Below are 25,120 nucleotides of genomic sequence, written 5' to 3'. Positions count from 1 at the left end.
ATTTCACATTAATGTAGCTTCTTTTGGTTCAAATTGTTCGTTGAAAATGTGTGACAGTCTAGCTTTTCTACTTAGATAAACATTAGTAAATTTGATTGCAAATAAAAACAAATATTGTGAGGTTGGTCTGCCTATACTTGCTGATTTTTGTTGGTTCAGGCTCGATTCCACAAAAAATCACCGAAATATTGAAGATGACGAAATGCCGAAACTCATCAGAACCAACAGGATGGTAGATCAAGTGGTATAACTATAAAAAATTTGATTATGGTAGTGTCTTTTTCTTTGACGATATTGCTGTTGTGTCTAGTAAGCGATTGTTAATAAAATTCAATTCATTAAGGTTTTTAGTTGAGGTAAAAAGTCAGTGTCACGAGCGGGATTCGAACCCACGACCTTCGGCTAGATACGCCGCTGCTGTACCACTTGAGCTATCGTGACATCGATCCACTCGGACACTAACTTCCAATCTCAACCCCATCTTTTGAATTTTCCTTTTTTTTAATTTTTTGAAATATGGCAAAAATGAGAGAAAATTCAAAAGGTCGAGTTGAGATGGGAAGTTAGTGTCCGAGTGGATCGAGGTCACGATAGCTCAAGTGGTACAGCAGTGGCGTATCGATCGTGGGTTCGAATCCCGCCCGTCACACTGACTTTTTTATCTCAACTAAAAACCTTAATTAATTGAAAGATATTAATTGGTCAAGCGACCACGAAAACTAGTGAATTATTAATAAATTGAATTTTACAGGTACATATACGTGTGCCACGCTCCGGTCGCCAGAACGTGGTGCACAATGCCACGTGTTCTCAAATGCGTCGGCTGGATTTCCCTGCTGGCGACGCTTCACCAGTCGACGCGATTCGTCGACCGGGTGTACGAACCGGTTACGATAACCTGGGGAGGACAAACAAACGTAACCGTTTGCAAGGTAAGTTGTTTCCATCCAATCTTACCCTGAGAATGTCATCAAATCGGAGACGGATTATGTAAACACGGCTCTTTCCGTCTCCGCGTCCCTCGATGCCCCGAGGCGAAGGGGGGTTTATTTCTGTGTTTTTCACAAAGTTTCACCGATACAGTTTTGAATTGTTGCATCATGCTTGTTTTTTATGATACTCTTTTTCGCAACTAGGTCGGAAGTGCTTTCGGCTCGGACGAACGGGAATAATACTTTAGCTTTATCACCTAGTCTTGACCGTTTCTCCGTTTCGATGGCCTCATTTTTACCACCTTTGGAATCGAATAAATTCGCCGGATTTTTTAAATATTTTTTTATTATCGATCTGATTTCTTTCAGACTTCAACGGTAGAATATGCAACTAACATTTTCATCATGCAAAGCTTGAAATTATGCAACATCACGGTTGGCTAAAATTGACTGCATTATTTCCTCATTTTGCTCCTCATAATTTTTAGGCGTACTTAATGTTTTGAGACGTTTTGGATGTACAATGAGTGATATTTTATTTGCCGTAAAACCTTTTGTGGCAAACGGTTGATATTTGAACCAAATCATAAGATTCTTACAAAATAAATATAAATAAAAACTTGTATATTGTCAATTGAAATACATAATTTATAAATTTCCGACACGTAATAGTGCGGATTAAAAATCCCGGAAACTATTCACATTGTAAAATCCATTCTAAAATAAAATATTCCTTCAAAAGAATAAGCATATCAGCATAACTTTTAATACCAGGTGGGAAGGCATTATAAGTTATATTACATTTATAAAACACATTTCCACTACACTGAGAGGCAAAGAAGTGGCCACCCTTAATATTTTTCATTATCTGTTAGACAATCCTCATTATTAATTATTATTATTATTATATCTTGCAACAATATTGGTCCGTATGTGGCCAGGGGACTAAACATGCCAAGAAAAACTTCCCGAAAGGTCTTCCATTCCTACCAAGATACTGGAGGTTACTCAAGAAGGCATGGATCAGGACCAGGATGAAAGGCTGCAATTAAACAGCAATCCAACAAAAGTGAGATTAATGCCTGGTGGTCGAGTGCAAAATTTATTAATCTTCTTTTAAACGGGTGCAACATGTTCGTTGTAATGGTACTACCTGCTGTAATGATCATAAAATTTTGCTTGTTCATAACGTTAATACTAACGACAATTATCCTACCCGCCAGAAAAAGTATCGTTGATTAATTGTTTTTCAATTGTAAGCTCGTTCAGTGTATTATTTGTATGTTTTACGATCATTAGTCATCCAAGATCATTAGTCACAGATCAAGAATAGTTTTCTTATGACGATCCGAAGAGATATGATGAGAAGGAACCTTAAAGCCAGAAACACACTTACCCGATGCTACGTCATGCGACGCTACCCGATGCTACCCGACGCAAATCCAAACTCCGAGTTTCCATAAGGTTGCATTACCCCCGTGCACATCTACCCGATGCTATGCCACGCTAACCTACCCGATGCTACCCGACGCAAATCCAAACTCCGATTTTCCATAAGGTTGCATTACCCCCGTGCACATCTACCCGATGCTATGCCACGCTAACCTACCCGACGCTCTGCGATCCCCACTGTCCAGATTTTCGTCTGATCGCATCGAGTACAGTCGAAGACAAAAGAACCGGACACTTATGTTTTTATTCAAACTACATGCATTATTGTCGTTATATTAATTACAACACACTTATTTTAATATAAACCAAATTAACCGAGATCAAAAATTCATTAGTTTTGATTTCTAAGAAAAATAATTTTAATTGTTTGGTAGAAAATTGATAAAAACACCGGAATACCATTTTTGATATAATGAATTTAACTAACAATTTACTGTACTCGCTTCGGCGGTACATAAACTAAAATTGGAACAATTTTTTTGAACAATTTTTTTTTGAACAATTTACACCGTTTTGCTCATAAAATTTAATAACAATTTATTTCATAGTTTTGCTCGTAAAATTACACCATTTTGTAATGTCGGGTAGCATCAGAACAGGTCACTCATAATTTTTGTAGTTTATTTCAAACTAAGTACACATAATTTTGTCATATTAATTACAACATGTTATTTTAATGTAAACCAAATTAAACGAGATCAAAAATGCATACGTTTTTATAAATGTTGTTTAATTAGATGGTTAGCAGTAACTTTATTTAAAACAATTAAGTTTAACAAACAATTTATTAGATGGTTGTGCTCATAAAATTTAACTAACAATTTATTACAAGGTTTTGCTCAAAATAGTGCATTAAGAACAAAAGATGCGTTGCGATTGTAATAGTGATTATTGTGTTAAACGCTGTGGACTGTACGCGACATGTGCTTGCGTCGGATAGATGTGCACACCCCACCAAAACGTGACAAGGCGTCGGGTAGCATCGGGTAAGTGTGTTCCCTGCTGAAGCCGGGTTACCCGATGCAGCGCTATGGTACGCTACCCGACGCAAATCCAAAATCCAATTTTCCATAAGAATGTATTACCCCCGTGCACATCTGCCAGACGCTATGCCACGCTACGCTACCTTACCCTATGCTCTGCGATCCCTATTGTCCAGATTTTCGTAGAGTAGCATCGAGTACTGTCGAAGACAAAAGAACCGGACACTCATATTTTTATTCAAACTGCATGCTTTATTGTCGATATATTAATTACAACGAACTTATTTTAATATAAACCAAATTAATCGAGATAAAAAATGCATTAGTTTTTATTTAAAAAAATTCAATTTAATCGTTTGGTAGAAAATTGATCGAAACACCGGAATACCACTTTTTGATATAATGAATTTAACTAACAATTTATTTCATGGTTTTGCTCATACAATTACACCATTTTCGTCGAGTTGCGTCAGAACAGGACACTCGTATTTTTTATAGATTATTTCAAACTATGTATATGTAATTTTGTCGGTATAATAATTACAACATTCTCATTTTAAACATCACACATTTTTATTTTAATATAAACCAAATTAAAGGAGATCAAAAATTCATGGGTTTTTATTAAAATTATTTAATTATGATGGTTAGACAGAAAATCGATCAAACACCGGAATATCTTTATTTAAAACAATTAAATTTAACTAACAATTTATTACAAGGTTTTGCTCAAAATAATCCATTAAGAACAAAAGGGGCGTTGCGATTGTTATACTGATTTGTGATACACGCTGTGTGACTGTACGTGGCGTGTGTTTGCGTCGGGCAGATGTGCACCCCTACCAAAACGTGACAAGGCGTCGGGTAGCATCGCATAGCGTTGCATCGGGTAAGTGTGTTCCCGGCATTTTCACTGAAGAAGATGAAGGGCTTGATGATGCTCGCTGCATTAGAGATGTACTAAGTATTACGGTCCCGATAAACGTTCGGAAATAGACGTTTGAATTGACCGCACAGAAGACAGTAGAAATGGAGTTGATGGTGAAACGCTTGATGAGGCCTCCACCTGGTTTGCACCGATTTTTTTCGGCATTGTTTTGTCACATTTGCTAGGCATCGTTTATGGTATGCGCATGTTGTCCCTACCTCAGCTTGACTCTCTGTCACAGTGTTGGTAAATTCGATAATTTACGAAGAACCTGCTTAGGAGTCTGAAGGGTTTTTATTTTGTTCTAGCAAACACGATGGTAGGATTTCAATACTATTAATTCATCTTCTAGGCTCAGTTGATTTTCGTTGGTGTCAAGAATAGTTTTTTTTGGTTCTTCTTGTGTTTTAGCAATTCATTGATATCACTTTGAAGTTGGTCATTTTGTCTGGTTAAAATATGAAGATTACTTTTCAATTTATTTATTTCATTTAAAACGTTATAAATGGCAACACCACATCAAAGAATGTCAGTGGTTGGAATCATTATTCCGAATTGCCGTAGGCATATATTTCAAAAGAAATAACAGTCAAAATTTCTGCATCAATAAAATCAAATCAGAAGTCATTTGTTTATTTTCTAGGCATCATAAAAGTTGAAATGAACTGAAACAAACAATTTAATTTGAAACGTGCACAAAAACAAAACGAGTGTAAACTCTGACCTTGGCCTCAATGAGTATCTCACCTCTCTTAGACAAAACGATCAAACTAAGACAAAGAACCATCTATCAAGGTATAATCCTCTTTCCGAGCAAAGTTTTAAAGAGTCCAAAAAATATCACAAATCAACATAGAAAAATCAAAGAGATTAAGGGTGATACAATATAGCCAAAAGTCACTAAAACCCGTACACTTTAAACACGAAAAAATGCCCGAGCGGATGTTGATCTACTGAACAAATGTCAATATGGAAAAAAACAGTGGATTAACATTAAAAAACAACACTAATATTCTTAATATTGTCAAAAGTGACACGATTTAATATAAAATTAAACTTAGCGACAAATGTGGATATAATTAACTTTAATTTAATTACTTAAATGACAAAAGTAAGGCATGCAAGCACAAATAAAAAATGCATGACTGTTATAGCTGTGTAATATTTTTCTAGCGTAGATGTAAAAATATTGTTGGACATATTAAGCTCAACGATGAGTAAACTTTACAATTTAAAAAGTTTTTTTATCTATTTATCAATTTAGTCTTTTTTTGTCTTGTAAAAAGAAGATATCTAATTTAACAGGGCCACGCTCTCCTCATGGAAAAGTGGGCTGCCAGTTTCCGTTATAAAAGCGATGGAGAATTTCTTATGAATGAATCGATTTTGCTGTTTTCAGGTTAAATTTCTGAATGTTGGCTTTGAGGTTAAGTGGGGCAAAATAGCTAATACATATTTTCGAAATAAGGTGCCGAACCTGGAATTCATACCCATGCCTAGATCTAATTAGTAAACATATAATTCCCATGGCTTCTAATTGTGCCTGCCCAGTTGCTAATTCGGGCGATATGAAATAACTTTTGATTCCATGAGGTCGAGTAAAAAGGGTTAATGGCAATAGTACTTACTATTAATAAAATCGCTTAGTTCTATCAGGCGCAGGTAATATATTTTAGCTTATCACGAATATCGGAAAGGTAGTGCCACCAATGAATCATTTAAATATTTTATAATGAATAAGTTCACATTCAAAGTCGCATCATCAGCCAGATTATTGACGAACAGGTGAAGACGTTTTTAAGAAAAGTAATAGCTGGCCTTTCTCAATTCAATCAGTATAATCTGGGCCCCAAATTCAGACACGGACAGAAAGTGCTTTTTGATATCGATTCAGATAATTTAATTTTTGACTGTGTCGATTTTACATGAAGGGGTTTCGGTAAAGTTGAGTTAGCGATTTTACATTTACAAAATTCCGGTTCCAGTAATTTGCTAACAGAGACAATAGCATTGCTAAATATGTAACACCTCCGTTTTTCAGGCGGAAATCTGGGACATTAATGTATGTTCTAGAACTCTTATGAAAAATAAAATTAAGGGAAAAGATATTAAAATTTTTTCTGACAGTCAGGCTAGTTTTAGGTCATTACAAAAAGATTTGTCAACTTCTAGATTGGTGGAGGAAACTGTAGATTTTATCAATAGGATCTCTTCCAGGTTTGAGAACAAGGTAACCCTTATTTGGATACCAAAACATAAAAGACACCATGGCAATGAAGAGCCGGATAGCCTGGCCAAAGAAGGCTCTAATACTGCGTTTGTCGGACCATAACCGGTAATACCTCACTCTATAAGCACAGCATAACTGGGGCATGAAACCATTCCTTAAGGAGTAGAATTTATCCCCCGGTCACAGGCAATCGAAAGAGTTCGTTAAGGTGTTAAACCAGCAGAATCGAAATGGCTATTCTCTATCTCAAGGAAGGGAATTAGGAGGCTGATAGTATTCAGACGGGCCACCGCCCACTGAGAAGACACCTCTCCGTAATGGGTATTTTACCAGATCCTTTTTGCCGTTTTTGCGAAATAAAAGAAGAAAAGGCAAGGCACTACCTCGCAGAGTGTAATAGGTATGCTAGGTCTAGATATGAAATCTTTGAAGGAGCGGACATCACCAAATCACTCCCAAAGATAAAATGGTCCAAAATCTTGGGTTTTGTGAACACGTCCAAGAGATTTATGCAGGCCACGTGAGCCGACCAAGTCCCGGACCTTTTAGGGATGGGGTACGAGTCTACCCAGGCATTTAACCCCTCGGGTCTTGGTCGCCCACCCTGCGTAATATATAAATATGTAATTAAATTTGTCTTTGTAAAGAAAAATTATACAGGGTACCTCAAGCCTACTTGAACTTCAAAATTTCAAATACGACACTATACATCCAAAAATTACTTTAAAATGATGTGTATGTATAAGTTGATTAGAGTTCGTGGTCCGAAAGAATAACGTTTTTCAATTAATTAATCTTTATATAAACTTTAAAAAAAAACGACCACTTTTTTGGGATGGGAAGTTAGTGTCCGAGTGATCAAAGTCACGATAGCTCAAGGGGTAGAAAAGCAGCGTATTTAGCCGAGGGTCGTGGGTTCGAATCCCGTTCGTGACAATGACTTTTTTATCTCAACATATACTTTATATAAAGATTAATTAATTGTATATATAAGGTTGTATTTGAAATTTTGAAGTTGAACTGGGCCTGAGGTACCCTGTATAATTTTTCTCCAAAAATGGTAAAAAATTGAAACTAGACTAAAAAATATGAAACACCTATTTTTTTTAAAATATACTTTCATTGGTTTAATAGAAATTTAGCCGGGCAATCTAAAAAGTAAACCCTTATAATAATTTTAAACATTTACATTGGATCTAGTAATTTAGTTAATTTTAAACATTTGCATTGAATCTAGTAATTTAGTTACTAATAGCTTTTAAGATTTGATACGATTTGCTAAACAGCTGTTGCATTCCCTTTCACATACGCTATTTACGCAGTTGTAATTTTTCAAATTTTAATTAACCATCTGTCTTTTTCAAGCTATTTCCCAATCTTTTACCTACCTACCTCTTATTTTAGGGGTGTCTAGTTCTAGTTTTATCACCGTGAAAAACAGAAAATTTCTAACTGATTCTACAGTCCCTTTGTACAACCCCTATGGTACCACAAAAGTGTTATTTTTGTTTATGTTACATTTATTTCATATTTACGATTACAAGTATTGTTTTAAGTAAATATGTTCATATATGTTGAATTTACATTTGAGGCTCTTGTAGGAGAAGTTGCCCAATGGCAACGTTAAATCATAAAAAATTGAAACAGCTTTCACAAACCATCTGATGTTAGTATAAAATTTGATAAAATAAACAAGACACTAAAATAAAAAATAATTGCTGACTGTCCCACCAGTACCAAGCAGCGGATGTCATATGAAGTTATGAAATTTATTATAAACGTATGATGTAAATGACAACAGTTTCTAGTTCCGGAATAGTTTGGTTCCAGGCCAGGACTATCTTCCGCTGTCTAGGATCGTAGATTATTTGAATATAGCATTAAATTTCATGAAGCATATCATTTCATCTTTAGGCAGAAAAAAATCCAAGTAATAGGTGGAAATCACGATTTTTGAAACATTTAGTAATTCTCCTTAGCAAGTCGTTGCTTGGCTGAACTTGTATATATAAACTGATATTCGTTCCACGTACCTTTTCTCTAAAGGCTGATTATCTCAATCAGATATGAATAAAACAAAAATTAGGAGGCTATTTTCTTGTAAACTCTCGAACGTACAGGTAAGACTTGAGGCGGAGGGTGTTTAAGGGGGGTTACTTCAGCCTACCTTTTCGCCGATAATATTTTGTATTTTAGCCTTACACGTTCCTTGACGGTATAAATTAAGTTTGCGTGAAGTTTACTTTAGATTAATAGCACCAGGTCTTTTGAATTTGAAGTGGACACACATTCAGGCTGGATTATAAAAGCATATTACGTACGCATATTTTACTTCTTGGTTTAATATATTTATGAACTTTTAATATTTGCGAATATTACTGTTTTTCCATTTCCTATGAGCCTGTCGTTCGTCGATTACAACACATTTATGCTTTCGCGGTTTCAATAATTACATTTCCTCAGGCGTCCAGGAGGCATTTAACGCTTTGAATGGCTTTACAATAAACTGAGACTTAATAGCCTTAAAGTTCTGAGATCGAAGTACAAAGTTAAGCATAATGGCTTACTGGGCGTGGTAGCGTCGAGGCTTATGAAAGCGCAAACCGACTTGCCGAACAAAGCGCAATTTCGCTTTTGGTAAACAGCAAATACTCATGACGGATACACGGGCGGACTTCAATGTAGGGCAAAACAGCGCCCAATCGTGGATGTGTTGAGCGCTGTACTGTGTAGTGTCGGCCCCCGGCCAAAATCGGGGATTTTGTGCGATTACAGCCAGCCTGACATTTTGGACAGGACTAACATACACCGTAATAATACATTTATGAAATTTAATTAACAAATACTGCTTTTTTGCTGTTTTTTAATTTAATTTGCTAATGTAATGAAATGCCTGTTTATTGTACATGATTATTTTCACAGAATTTCGACGTTTTCAAACAAATGCAATAAATCATGAAACAAATTTAATTGATTTTGTGTTAGTCGTATAACATTAAATGGCAGGCCAGTAAGTTACAAATTTTTTGCTTATTAAAAAAACTGAATACATAATAATAACAAATTAAACTGCATGTTTACCCTCCAAAGTTAACAATTTTTTACAATTATTTAATAACTGCTTAACCCATATTTTAAAAAAATAGAAATATGTAAATATGTAAACTAAAAACCCTCAAATACCCTTTATTGCTTACCTAAGCCTTTTGACTTAGGTTTCTTTGTAGACTATTATTAAATTTGTTTCTTTTTAACATTTTTTTTCAAAAAGCAATATTTCCAGTGGTGCAAAAAGTAGAAATCATATTCATTTTAATTACATTTATAAAGTAAATGTAAATATATACAGCAAATAATAAAAATATATTAAAATACAGAACATATCAAAAAATGAGAGAAGGTTTCCTGCATGTAGAGAAAGGTTGCTCGATGTGCCCCTTGAAAGGTGCAACTCCTTGGCTCTATATAGAGAGCGAGTAAGAATACCGCTCGATATGAGATTTTTTCGAGCTTTTCCGATCCAATGAGGGTTGGATGCGGAAATTAATATATGAAAAATAAGAGGGTAGTGAACTACTGCGTACATTAGTGCAACTGTCCATGTTAAAATTTACAGTTGAACCTGATTTCAGAGTGAAATTAGTTAACTTTTGTACATTTAATCTAAATATGAAATAAAAAGTTTGAAATAAATAAAATTAATTTTAAACATCAGTTTACGATCCTTTGCTGATTCGAATTTCAAAATGGCTTTTGTACTTTATTATCTACTGATCTGAAATATTTTTAATTCGTACAATTTATCTGCTGATAATGCCAGGTTTTTAAACTAGTGTTAATTTTACTCAATATTAACAGAGTCCCCCTTTTACCTACTACTTGATACTAAAATCTAAAATCCTACCTATCCGACAGTACTTTCAAGTCATGAGTGGTTCCTCATCATAAGTCGGTTGTCGCACAGATGCAGGGATACGACAAGAAAGTATCTTAGCACCCATCCTCTACCGCAGACATTCCTACTTTTCATGAAACGATCCTTATTGGTCTAGAGGCCGGATTTTTATGCAGTTGCATATTTTGTTTGCCATCACATATGTCCGAGGAAATCAATTATATATCCGAATCATGTATCTAGGAAGCCGTAGGTTAAATTTTATAGAACATATTTTTGCATACTTGATAACTATCGCTTAAAATTGCATATTTGAAGGATTTTAACGTAAAATTGCATTTATCGCGAAAAATATTTAAAATATTATATTCGTTTTTGGGGAAAGGGTAACAAAATTTGTAAAAAAAATAAGTTGACGAAAAGTTAGTTTGATTTCAAGAAAACTGAAACAGGCCGCAACGACGGGAAAAGAAGATTCTAACAATACCGACAAAAGAATATAAAACCCCGTCTTAGGTTTTATTTCTATAAACAATATAATCTCAAATTTTATGTCACCGTAGGCACACTTTCACGGAAGATATTTTAGAAAAGTAGTTTAGTTACTTAACATTAATTATACTCAATTAGTATAAAATATATAATTTAATGATGTAAGTGAGAAAATATTTTTGTTAAATGTAAATAAACTAGGCGGCGTCGGTGGCCGCAACGGTATAGGCGTTGACACGGCACTCATCCATGTAAAGTAAAGGGTCCCTGTTCAAATCCAGCTGAGCTTTGTTTTCAAAAAACCGTCACCCCGAGGGTTCAAATAATCTCGTAGTTGGGGAAAAAGCCTCTAAATAGTTGTTAATTTAATTATTTTTAGTCGTAAAGAGTTTTAATATCTATTTCGTTTAATTATCTATATTTCTGTTTAAACCGGATTTCTGCATATTTTTGTCGTATTTTGACAATCTTTACTGCATAAAAATCCGGTCTATACTCATTACCTATGTGGATGATACCGGCATCTTTTTCTCTTATAAAGATTCTGTTATCTCAACCAGAAATCTAAAAACCCATTTCACTTCTATGGGGCAATTCAAGATTGGAATAAACATACAAAAATATGAACTTGTCTCTTTCACCTTCGGAGAATAACCGATTATTGCTTCCATTTAACACAACAGTATCCACCTAACAGAACACATTCACTAATTTTCATGGTGTGCTTGACCAATTAATATCTTGCAATTTATTAAGGTTTTTTGTTGAGATAAAAAAGTCAGTGTCACGAGAGGGATTCGAACCCACGATCTTCGGCTAGATACGCCGCTGCTCTACCACCTGAGCTGTCGTGAAAAATGGCAAAAAGGAGGGAAAATTCAAAAGGTGGGGTTGAGATGGGAAGTTAGTCAGTACTGAGTGGATCGAGGTCACGATAGGTCAAGTGGTAGAGCAGCAGCGTATCTAGCCGAAGATCGTGGGTTGGAATCGCGCTCATGACACTGACTTTTTTATCACAACTAAAAACATTAATTAATTAGATTGTTAGGTTAATTAATTAATAGAAAGATGTTAATTGGTCAAGCTGACCACGAAAACTAGTGAATTTAATAAGTTTAAAATGATGTCTACCTTCACTAAAGCTCTCCGTGGCCATTTCATTTGTCACCGAGAATCAAATAGATTAGACGACATTTGAAAAATGGCAAAAAGGAGGGAAAAATTCAAAAGGTGGGTTTGAGATTGGAAGTTAGTGTCCGAGTGGATCGAGTGGTAGAGGAGCGGCGTATCTAACCGAAGGTTGTGGGTTCGAATCCCGCTCGTGATGCTGACTTTTTTATCTAAACTAAAAACACATACACGACTCAAAAGAGAAAAACTAAACAGATTACTGGACAAACAATCCAAACGGACTCTAGAAAACAAACGACTCATACTATTATTTTCACGCCTATATGTAGGGAAATACCACATGGAAGAGTTGGGGTTCAACAAAATGTTCCAACCTCCAACGTATCCAATCCCTACAATCCAAATTTTTTTCGTTTTTATGTATCCAATCTTACCATTACCTTAATATAGTCAAATATATCTTTGAAGTAGCGAAAAAAGCTACAACAATTTTCACAAACAATTATCCAATCGCACAAACCCATGACAGAAACCGTTCATCCCGCACCCTTCCAAGTAATCTTTCCCGACGGCTGAAGCGTCATTGATCTCGCGACCTGCTAAGTAACAGTGAAAGTGATTGACGCTAATATGTCCGAGTAACTACTAATTAGACGATCCTCGTTTTTCTTATTTATCTATATTTTTAAAAAATTTCCTTGTATATTTTTTATATTTTCCCTTAAATGTGTTTTGTTTTCTAAAATCTTACAAAATTTACTTAAGCGCAGCAATTGGTGCGGGAGTAAATAAATCAATTAATTAGTTTAAAAAATCAATTTGATTTAAACCGTAATAAAGAAAATTGCGACTTTGGAATTCTATTTAAAATGGTTTCTTTAAGAGCAGTAGCAATTAAAGTCTGAATGAGGGAACAAATTAAATTTCTCTTTCTTCCCAGAGTTATACAGTTAAAGCAGAAATAAATATTTATTGACATTTTAACCACGTGAAATATTTCTTTTTAAAAAAACATGTTAAAAAGAAACAAAATTAATAATAGTCTACAGAGGTCCAAGTAAAACGTTTTAGGTAAACAATAAAGGATATTTGAGGGTTGTTATTTTACATATTTATTTGACATGGAAGCAATATTTCAAAGGAAAGCGATTTTTGCCGTACATTTCACAAATTCATAACGAATACAACGTTATTGAGAGAAACTAAATGTTTAAAAATTATCCAAGAATTATTATACGTAAATGTGTTTTATTGTGTTTGTTTTGTGTTCGGATGATACGGAAGTTTGTTCAAACAGTCCTTTAGATCCCTTTCCAATATTTTATTTTGTCAGAATAACTCGGTTTCCGCTTCAGGAATAGAAAATAAAAACAGTCATCAATCTATGTCAGATGTATTCTTAATTAGAAATATACTAGGAAGATATTTAAATTTAGAAAAAACTGTTTTTAAAAACATCAGAGATAGTTGCAAACTAGTTACTACTTTAAAATGAGTGATATTGATAATAATTTATTCTTTCTAACGTAAAAAGATAAATAAACAAAAAGATTGTTAATTCTGTGGTGAAATCGTTGTTTAGTTAACCTGTAATTTATTTTTTAAGTTAAAATTTACGCTGGGGATCATTTATTGTATGCATGTTTTCCCATAATTATTAGATTAGAATGTATGAGGAAATGTGGTATACTACAGATATGCTAAAGAGGACACGGCATCGTCACTATCCCTTAATAAAATACATTATGCATATAATAATTATTGTTTTTACAACAACTAAATTCACATTTAAATTTATTTTGTGTACAACTTGTATCCTGTTTCGTTAACATTTCTTGGATTTATTTCAGCTGAGTTTGGCGGACTGGGTTACAAACTGGGTGACTCCGAACTTTTACTTCACGTTTTACTTTTGCTTCCGAGTCGTCTTCGTTCACGCTGTACCTTGTATATCTCTCGTCGTGTTGAATCTGCTGCTGTTCAGGGCGCTGAGGAAAGCGCAGCACAAGAGGGACAAGTTGTTCAAAGAAAATAGGAAAAGTGAGTGCAAAAGACTAAGGGACTCAAACTGTACCACTTTAATGCTCATTGTAGTCGTCACTGTCTTCCTGCTGACAGAAATTCCATTAGCAGTTGTTACAGTAAGTAACGATTTTGTACTATCATTTCCTCCTAATAGTATTATGTCATTGAGCAATTATACACTCGATCGATAGAGACACGTTACCTCCTCTGATGCTTATAAAACAGAGAGTGTAAAACTGTTATTTTTACCATTTAAAAGATTTCCGTCTTTTGTTTCAGGTACTTCATATTATATCGAGCAGTATAACGGAAATTTTAGACTATTCTGTGGCCAACGTTCTCGTACTTTTTACAAACTTCTTTATAATTCTGAGCTACCCAATCAATTTTGCCATTTACTGCGGCATGTCCAGGCAGTTTAGAGAAACTTTTAAAGAACTGTTTATAAGAGGGGCTGTCCAAGTGACGAGACGCAACGGAGGAAGCTCAAAATACTCCCTCGTAAATGGTCCGAGGACGTGCACGAATGAAACCATTCTGTAAGGTGAGACGTTTTAAGAAATTACTACCATTTTTCAACTTTTGTTCATTAAGAATCTCAAGAACATTTCACATACAACACATAACCTCTAATATCTCATACTTCTTAGCTGTAGCACCTGACCTGGTTAGAATTATCTTGATATTGAACTTGAGTCTGTTTCACTGAATTATTTGAGCATCAGGGCAGGTGTTCCTCAGGGAAGCCTATCTGGCCCATCTCTTTGTACAATATACACTGCAGATATTCCACGACTTTTTAACAGTTCAATACGTACTTTTACTGCTGTATAGTCATTATTACACGTTCGTAGACCGGATGACAGCAGGGCTCCGACGGAAGAGCACAACCAGGGTCACCCCTACTTTTGAATTATTGCATTGTTAAGCTTCATGGCATACCCAGGTAATTTACGGGTGTACTTAAAGCATGAGTTACAAACTGGAAAATGATCATACCCAGCATTATCTCCTTTCTCAGTGAACATAAATGGAACCAAGTTATTAACTCAGGCCATTTGGACATTTTGGACTTGCCACAGATAAACGACTAACGGATCCCATGCATGCTCAGTTTATCTGAATCCAGATCAAATGTATAACCTGCACTGAGTGTATACCACGGTCAGGTTTTCTCTAGTTTCTTCGATTTTTTCCTTTGTTGTGTGCCAAACTCGAAGTTGTTGGTGTGACACTGGCGCATAAAGTGTGTGGTAAGGGAGTAGTATTTGGTAGCTCTTTCATCCCTCAAAAATTGCTAAGGTGAAAAGCATGCAACAATGAGAACAACATGAACCAAGAAATGGTTGAAAGGAGCATATTTGGTGATGTAAGTTTCCTATTACCTCTTGCACAAATTTAGAAAGTTTTCTTTTCGATGCTCTATAGCCGAATTATAATTCAGCTGACGGGAGTGCCTGAATGAACTGCCAGTTGATCAGAGGAACTGGCACCAAACCGAGAGAGGATATTTTTCTACTTTAGTTAATCATTCAGGTCAAACATGAAAAACAGTCGGATGAACTAACGGCAAGACTTCCTGGACTTACAATTGTGAAGTACGGGGCTCAAGGAAAGGTGTAAAAGTAACCTTAAAGTTATCCAAAATTTTCATTAAAATTGTGTATGGATTGTTTTTTAATTTGTCCGATCGCATTATCATCAGTGAACTACAGATACTATTTGTACAAAGTTTGTTTTAAGCATTTCCATAAATTGCTTAACACTCACAATAATCTTCGTATTCTGCAAGTATCTCTTTTACCCTACCTGATAATCCTCCAAGGCGTCTAAACTTAAAGAATCCAGGGTCAACCATTATGATTCGCTGACCCATATAGCTGAATAAAAGTACGAAAATGCATTTCTTCAGATAGTCTCAGCGTGCTGATTGCGATTAAAATCGAATGGCACACGACAAATCTTTAATCCTAACTAGTAGGCAAATGCTCCTAGATTAGGACACTACTAGCAACCAGGGAAGATATAGGTGAAAGGTCGTTGCGGAAATAAATACAATGAGTCGATCTATTAGCCAAAGAGACTGCGTGCTTTCCCGTATACTCGGTCGTCCTAAAAAGGACAATGAGGATCTTTAACGTCCGCACCTAGCCTATCGGCCTTATCGGACCTTTTGATTCTCAAGATGAGAGCTGACGCACCTCCGCTTACGACAGAAGGGTGTTACTGCCGCAGCGTTGGTGTAGAGGAAGCTCAGCCCCGAGGGGCCAAGACAACCTCGCTCCCCGCTTGCCCATTCCGAGTGGACGGGTCCGCATTAAGCACCGAAACGTATGCCGCGCGCCAAGGGCTACCTAAGCCGAAATACATCAGCCTGGTCTCCCGCGCACTCCCTAGGTAGAGAAGGCCTACCTCCCAGAGTAGTAGAGTAGTGGGGCTTCCTTAGCGTAAAAACTACCGGATCCGCTCCGGCCGCGATTTTGTTTAATGTGGAATTGCTAACCACCCCCTAGAAGAGGTAAGGCTTGCGGTAAAGGCCTCCAATCGAGCTCAGCATACACTTACGTGCAAAGCATATTCGAGTAGGAGCAACCGATTCACTACCCATTTCCATCCGCCGCTACTCACGCATTCGAGGGACTTTTCAGCATAATCAAAGCGTCCTCAACGCTTTTACGCTGCCGTCCGATCCGCCGTATTCCGTGAGGTCGGGTGTATAACGATAGTCATGCGCAAGTTTCATGCGAAGGAGCAGATAGAAGACAGCCTCTTCTCTAAGTACCCCCCAGGGGTCTCACCACGGCCAACTACGAGTCCATTCCCAATATAACAGGGGGCTGAACCTTGGAACATTTCTGTTACCCTGTAGTACAGATGGTTATGCACCCCCCGTCTATGCAGACAGGATCTGGTGCTCTAAACCTGCGTGATAAGGCACCCGCCGCCTCATGCCGACCCGAGGCCGACACGAGTACAGCTTGTGCTTTAGAGAGGTTGCCAAGCCCTCAGGGCTACACCATTATTTTACGCCAGGACACCCCCCTTGTAGGCAAGGGTTGGGAGAGGTCACAGGAGACAATGAAGGAACCTGGAGTGAGAGAGGGACGTGGATGAGGACACGAGGTACACCTTTCTTGGGCACCGTGCCTTAACCACATTGTACCACCCGTCGTCGTCGTAAGCCTGCATGCTGTGGTTCCACAATTAAAATGATAACTGTTATCACTGTCATCATGGTAGCCCATTTTTTAAAAAGATTGGCAGAGTTAATTACATAGCGGGCAGAGTACAATTCATCAAGAAGGACCCCAAAAAAAGTGTAGGCGTCTATGCAACCGTCCCATGCCACCAGGCGATGATTCTTTGGATTAGAAGAGCAAAAATTTTTCACATCCGGCTTTGGCCATACGGTTTCTCTTAACCCCTCTAAAGACTAAGTTTTAGAGCAACGCTAACTGAAAGTGGACCTCATAAAGACGTTAATTAGAAACAACATCGTCATGCTAATAAAATGTGTTACAACATGAGTAGGATAAATATATCATGTATGCTCTAGTTAGCCTCATCGCGAGAAATAAACTATAAATATAAAAGTTGTCATATGGTATGTGACAAGGTAGTTCTTTTCCGAACGAAGAAAAAAAAAAAAAAAAACTTTCTGTGATAGTAATTGTTTTCACTGAGCAATTATTTGCAACAAACTCACACATAAACTCATCTGTCATAAAAATGTTTACTTAATTCAATTATTCTATCAGTTAATCTCAAAGGACGTTTAAAAACACTCCTTCGAAACCAAATTACAATCCAATCTTCTAATGAAGTCTCTTGTCCAAGAAGTGGGGAAAAGTATCGAGCTGCAGCAGTCGACCCATTTTCTCTCGAGGCGCATCAACCTTAGTTTTTGTTTAATTTTATAATGGCCCGCCGCAGCGTTTGTTGTGAGAAAAACGCCGTCCCGAATAAAGAAAATATAAGAAAGCGAATGAAACTTTGGCTTAGAGCCATGATTCTCAATGGGATTTCTCAAACAAAGTCTGTGTTGGTTGAAAAGAGAAAATCTTCTCAGGCGAGCAAAGGGCAAACGTGTTGTTTTGGTCTGGTAACGCAAGCACTACTTAAACGTTTACCCTCCGTTGCCTTAATAAAGACTGAGGTTAGGCGTTTACCTTCGACGCCCTAATAAAAGCTGAGGTTTACCCTTCAGTGTCTTAATCAACACTGTGGTTTGGGTGATTGAGTACTTTCGCGAATAAGGGGGAAAGGGATGTGTTCTAATCTCGACCCGAGACAAGAAAATGCGATGCGTCTTAATGAAATCTACAAAATTTTAATAATTCTTATATGTAAGACGAATACCGCTATTAACGTGTCTAAGGATTATCCATGAATTAATTTATAAAGTTAATTTTCTACCAAAAGGCGGCTTTGAAACTTTTGTATATTCTTATCATAAACAATCAAATCAGAAAAGTCAAACAAATCAACGACGACGGCAAATCTAACAAAGGTAAACGAGATACACAAAACTAACAAATGAACATTTTATCAAAATTTACATTTACCTAAATTGAATTTTACTTAACACCATGGGAAATTGTTTAAAAATACGTTTTACAATGAAACTGGTAATGTTCATGAAATAACATTTTGCAATGAAATTGGTAAATAAATGTTCATGAAGTTTAAAGTTATAATAAAGGAAGTGTAAATTAAACACATTTCTCTTGTCCGATAACTTCAAAATAGCTTTCAAAAATTATAAAACAATTCAAACATTTTTTTCCAAAAGTAAAGATCCCACACCAATAACAAATAAATCTGACGTAATCTACAAGATCAACTGTTTAAACTGTCCGGCAACTTACATCGGTCTTACATCCCAATATCTGGACAGGAGAGTAAAGCAACATATCTATGTTTGCAAAAAACCTAAGCAAAATCCTACACACCACTCTCTACCCACCACTTTGAATACGAACACAATTTTGACTTCAAAAATCCAAAAGTATTACGCACAGAACAAAACAAACATAAACGTAATTTCTTAGAACTGGTTTATATCAACAGAGATAAACACATCATCAATTACAGAACAGATACATGTAAACTCAGTCGCAGCTACGCCAATATTATTTATCAAATTCAATACAGATAACATACCTATATCATCACATTACATTCCACACATCAAATATTTTTCACATAGTCTAATTTCCCAACAATTTAGCTTTCCTTTTCCTATTTATCCCTTTCTATATAATCCTGAAAGGATAATCTGGCCGAACCATTACCAACACATTTTTTCCCTTCGTCGGCTCTTTTCACCTCAAAGAAGCCGACGCCTTATACAAAAATGTCTTTTCTATACCGACATCCTTCCCCACCCCTTCAAAATCCAACGTATATAAACACAAAATAGCAAAATCTCACTGGCACTCTCGACACGACACGCAAGAATGGCACAATTACACAGAAGACAAACACTTTGATGAAGATGATCTCAATAAAGATCGAAACGTTGGCACGATAAAGAAAATGTTTTTCTGAAACCTACATCACACCAGACCGCATCTCACTATTTCTAAATAAATGTAAATTAAAGAATTCAACTTTTAGTTGCTTCTTATTTATGAATATTTCAATCTTAGCAGCCTTAAATTGTCAAATTTATTTCTTTTGCATACAATTTTCTCGATCTAACTCGCGCTTGTTGGTTTACAAAATTGTTAAACAACAAACAATTACAAACTCAGTTCAAATCTAATCGCAAACATTTCTAGCAATGCAGCAGAACACTGGTGGTAATAGCAGTTCTTGGTAGGAAAGTTTGCCGGTGGTAAAGAAGTAAACAAGTAAAAGAGATTCGTTTATCCACCGGACAAAAGCTGCAGGTCTAGACACCCTGATAGGGCCATCTTGGCATTATCTTGAAATGGAAGAAGCAGCACAAAAAAACCCTATTGCAATTGTGAAAAAACATGTCATAATCAAGGTCTCGAGAAGTTATAGGTTCGACATGTGTGCAATATATGTGCAGAATCGAGGGTATATAATTCAATCAATCAGCCAATAATTTATAAATAATTGATGGTACAGTACTAAACAATTATATAAGCATTGAACGTTGGCTATTCATTTTTTTTATGTTTACATTTTGTTTTGTCTTTTTACTTTTAGCAAATCGTGTTTTACTTATTTTATTCTTATTATTTACCATATCGACCCATCAATTTGATTCCGCACACTTCACTCCATTGTGCAGAAAGAACAGCTGGACACTATTGCTGCTTATCTTGAGTAAAAACAATACTGCACGAATGACTTCCTAGACGTAGCCCAGGCCCTCGACAGCAGAGTGCACCCGGGGTAACTGTAGAAACTAATGAAGATTATTCCCAGTACCCAGTTTGTCAGAGAAAATCCATTTCCTTGTGTGTCCCGCAAGGAAGTATCCCTGGCTTGATCTTTTTAACAATATAAGATGACCCGCTTTCTACTTCGCCACAGTGTTACACAGTCATGTCCACTTTTGCCGAACCACACGGCTGTCCTTTCTTTTTCTGTCTATATGCAAAGTCATCTTACCCTATTAGAAGAATGGTACCATTAAAGGAGAATCAAAGTGAATGAAAGAGATGTGTTCAAGTCTCATTCCCACTAAGTGTGCGACTGCTGTCATAGTATGATGCCCTGGACTGTACATCGATAAAAGATTGACGTGGAATCCACACACTCGCTTGACAAGACATGAACAGCTGAACTCGACCACTGGTCCCACCAAAACCTTGACCACAAATTTACCCTCTACAAAACACTCAGTCGTCCGGTAGGGTCATACGAAGGGTAAGGAATGCTTAATGTTCTGTTCAACGTCTTCAATAAATCTCCACACTTCACTGATCTCCAATTCCATTCGTTCACGGCCATAAGAGAACAGATTATCATTAATTCTACAATACCCTATCCATACATCTAAACCCCTTCGACGTTGGCTGAAGAGGCAAATGCTTAGAGACCTTCAACGTACGGAAGATGATCTCAATAAAGATCGAAACGTTGGCAGGATAAAGAAAATGTTTTTCTTAAACCTACGTCTCACCAGACCGCATCTCACGATCTCCACATAATCATATGTTAAAAGGTATAAGAATTTTTAATTTGGTTTAAGTAATGTTAAAGATCGAAACGTGTGGTGTTTAGTGACCATTATTCAATGATTATTTGGAGAGCGTGAGATGCGGTCTGGTGTGACGTAGGTTTTAGAAAAACTTTTTTTTTATCGTGCCAACGTTTCGATTTTTATTGAGATCATCTTCAGTGCCTGGGATTTATAAACATTGTTTACATTTTACAAATACATGTAGGATGTGGAAAAAACCATCATCACATCACACAAAACATATAATATAACATATAAAACACTCATCGCATTCCACACATCAAAGATTTCTATATTGTCTAATTCTTCAACAATTTGGCTTTCCTTTCCTAATTATCCCCGTCTATACAATCCTGAAAGGATAATCAGGCCGAACCATTACCCATTTTTCCCATTGTAGGCTCTTTTCACCTCAAAGGAGCCGACTCCTCATATAAAAATATCTTTCTATTCCCGACTTCCCTCCACACCGCTTCAAAATCCAACGGATATAAACATAAAACAGCAATATCTCACTGGCACTCTCAACACGACACACAAGAATGACACAATTACACAGAAAACAAACACTTTGAGTGAGTACAAATACTTTGATTGAATTGAAAATTTTCTAGCATTGTATGAATTATATTTTTTTCACATCCTACATGTATGTGTCTAATTTAAACTATGTTTATAAATCGCAGGCCCTGAAGATGATCTCAATAAAGATCGAAACGTTGGCACGATAACGACAATGTTTTTCAAAAACATACGTCACACCAGACCGCATCTCACGATCTCCAAATAATCATTAAAAAACATAGATTGTGTAATAAAATTATCTTGCATTTAATTTAATCAAAATTCAATTCATAAATAAATATTGTGATTTCAAGCAAAAAGCCGGAGAATCAAATTCTGTCGCAAAAAGTTTTCCCCTTACCCACTCACAAGTAACTATAATAAAGTATTTTATACTTTACCAAGATTTTTATATAAACAAATAATAAAATTAACTAAATACCAAATCTATACATACAAAAACTCACGTTCCCCCCCCCCCAAAAAAAAAATGCAATTTTTTATGTTGGTTCGCAACAGGAGTCTTCTTATCAGCCCTCGGTGTGCTTGTGTTTTTGAAAGTTCGAATGCAGGGACGCTGGATTCGAACCCGGGACGGAGTGATAGGCGCCAGTCAATGCCTTATCCGTTCCGGACACCGCCACCCCCTTTATTATTATTACAAAATGTTTACAGTATACTGAAAAAAAGGCAAATCTTCATTAACAGACTTTTGCTGTAAAAGTTCACAATGGTGTAAATTGCAAATAATAAAAACAATATAAATTGTAGATAACTATTATATTTTGTTGTTGGCATTGTATACTTTCTTCCCACACATTCCACAGAACTTTTATTACCGACAGAATTCATAAATTATCGAAACTCTGTAATTGACAAGCAACAATTTGGTTGACACTTATATCTATTTTTGATTTCTTATATGTGAAACATGTGAAATGCAATTTGATCATTAGTTTTTTTTGTATTTCCAGGACGAAACAATTGCTACTGGATATCATTGAAATAACTTTGGACCACAACTGTCAACGGAAACGCTTACCAACGGACGCTTCAGATGTGTTAGGCCCAGAGTCAAAACTTAGTCTCTTGACAAAAAGTACAATAATGTATAATAATTACAAAGTAAAATCCATATATTTTTTATTTGAATGTAGCTGATGTGAAATAATTCTTTTGTCAGTTAAATTAAAGTGCACTAGCAGTGTCAAAACAACGTAGCAATCCCTATAAGCCGAAAATGTGATTGATGACAATATTACATCTCAAAAATAAAAAAATAAAAAATGAAACCTGCGCTCAACTAATTAAAGATTATTTGGTCGGAGAATGGGTTAATTTGTTGTGTTTTTGCTCTATTCTTCATAACTATAAAAATATACTACTGATTTGATGAGTTCTGTAGATTTTTGTTTGAAGTCGTATCCTGCAATATAATTAATATTTTCCGAATCATTTACACCAAAACCTATTTAATGTAAATAACGTTCATGTTTTAAACGAACCTAAAGTGCATTCTCCATAAAATGTCAAGATGAAGAATACAACCGTATTTGTAGTGAAATAACTCTTAATAAAAAACATAAATTCATTTGCTCTTGGTCACATAGAATAAATTATGTGGTGGCTGCACAAATTGAGCCCCTTGTACACGCCCATTCCACACTGACCAAGCAGGAATGAGTAGCAGAAAATGTACCCTCTTTGGTTTCTATATCTTTACGCACAATATAATATTGTACTGTACAAAAGATTTTTCTCTTCTATAACAACTTTAAAAAAATAATAAAACTAGAAAAAGGACATACAGAAAAATAAACTTAGCTATCTTTATTATGTGATGTACGTTAAATGTGCAAAACCGATATGGAAACGACAAGAAAACAATGTTTTTCTGCATTGACGAATGATTAAGATGTATATGTTTAAGCTGTGGTGAATGTTAGTTATAATAATCGAAATGTTGTAAATAATAATTATAGCTATGTCGTTGAAAAAGTCTACAAATACATTTATTCAAATAATTACCTCAGAATTATTTTAGACTAGAGAAGTTAATCATCCAACCTCGAGGAGATGAACCTTTGTATGGTAATATTGAACTTTTTTTCTGAACGATTCCCTGTATAGGTGAACCCTTGATTTTCAGCGATTTCGAACTTTGTCTTCCGATTCGCAAATTCCAACAGCACTGTTTTAGATTTTTCGAGTGATCTTTTTTTCAAAACGCCGTGGCGATCATTCACACTTGACAGATATTAATCACAGCCCCCTGTTTCTCAGTGGTGAACAAGGTAGGGGGTTGTGTGACAGGAAAGGATAAAATGAAATACTGTCTCCAGTTCGCACACTTCAAACTCCCATTCGTTTTGTCATTTGCTTTTATTCCGTATATTTTAGCAAATTTGGACCGCCTCAACGCAGGGATTTTATCGTGCATTTGAGAGCCGTCGATCGTATCCCTGTATTCGCACGAAGCAATATCGATCATTAAGAAGGTGAGGCTGAAAACAATAAGAAAGTTATCAAAACAATTCGCAAACACTCGATAAGCCGTTCGGCTTATCACGCAACAGTAAGCTCTATCTCAGAAAGGTCAGGCAAAGTTGATCATCGAATCTTCAGAACGCTGAATGGCGAAAACTGAAAACGAATTTGGCAAGCATTATCAGTGAGAAAGACAGGATACGATCGCCATCCTTGTTAAGGTCAACAACAACAATCCTGGGTACCGTAAGGAGAAATGGGTCAACCAGCGGTTCGCCAATATCGATTCGGGTGAAACTGTACTTTGCGTTTTGTTGGACCTCAGTTTTGCACTTAGACCTCTTTCCGACTGGCAAAGCTGTAAAGTTTGAACTTCATGTCGGGCGGATTAATAAAGCCTCGTTTCTAAAAATACGAAATTTTACTTTATCAAAACAATTTATTTTGCGAGAGACGAGAAATTGGCTGAAATCAAAATAAACGCGTTACGAAGTTCAATCTTTACTCAACTATTTTATTTTTATTCCATGTATTTCCGTTTCTCGATTTTTCCTCGGGTTGTGAATAATTCGCAAACGTATTTCCGCGTGGCAAGGTGTCGTTTCAAAAATTGGTACGGTTTCGTTATGATTGCGTATGAGGCGTGTCACGTAATTGGATTTTTTGGAGTGGAAAGAGAGAGAGTGTGGGTGTGTTCGATTAGGCGCTGTGTCGCCCCATCCCTCCGGCAAAAAAGATCTATTGTGATCTGACCCTGCTAAAAAGTTTCCTTATACAGTGACATAGGTTTTACAAATCTAACCATTGTACAGAAGAGGAACCGTCTCTCGGTAAAAGGG

At 36.1% G+C, this 25,120-nt stretch overlaps 1 protein-coding gene across 1 annotated transcript; it reads left to right on the top strand.

Moving 5' to 3' along the window:
• Positions 1-743: 743 nt before the first annotated feature.
• LOC106667007 (sex peptide receptor) lies at positions 744-23,793 on the top strand (the record flags this gene model as incomplete). Its single annotated transcript, XM_024226768.1, has 4 exons — positions 744-932; positions 13,894-14,184; positions 14,348-14,612; positions 22,769-23,793. Coding segments are annotated over 3 exons (744 nt in total), but the record flags the coding sequence as incomplete, so codon positions are not given.
• Between the last annotated feature and the right edge of the window lie 1,327 nt (positions 23,794-25,120).

Source organism: Cimex lectularius, unplaced genomic scaffold (genome assembly GCF_000648675.2).
Source record: "Cimex lectularius strain Harlan isolate CLEC.00 unplaced genomic scaffold, Clec_2.1 scaffold142, whole genome shotgun sequence".
Classification (NCBI taxonomy): Eukaryota; Metazoa; Arthropoda; class Insecta; order Hemiptera; family Cimicidae; genus Cimex; species Cimex lectularius.
The sequence above is the reverse complement of the archived record's forward strand: the minus strand, read 5'-3'. Positions and strand labels throughout refer to the sequence as shown.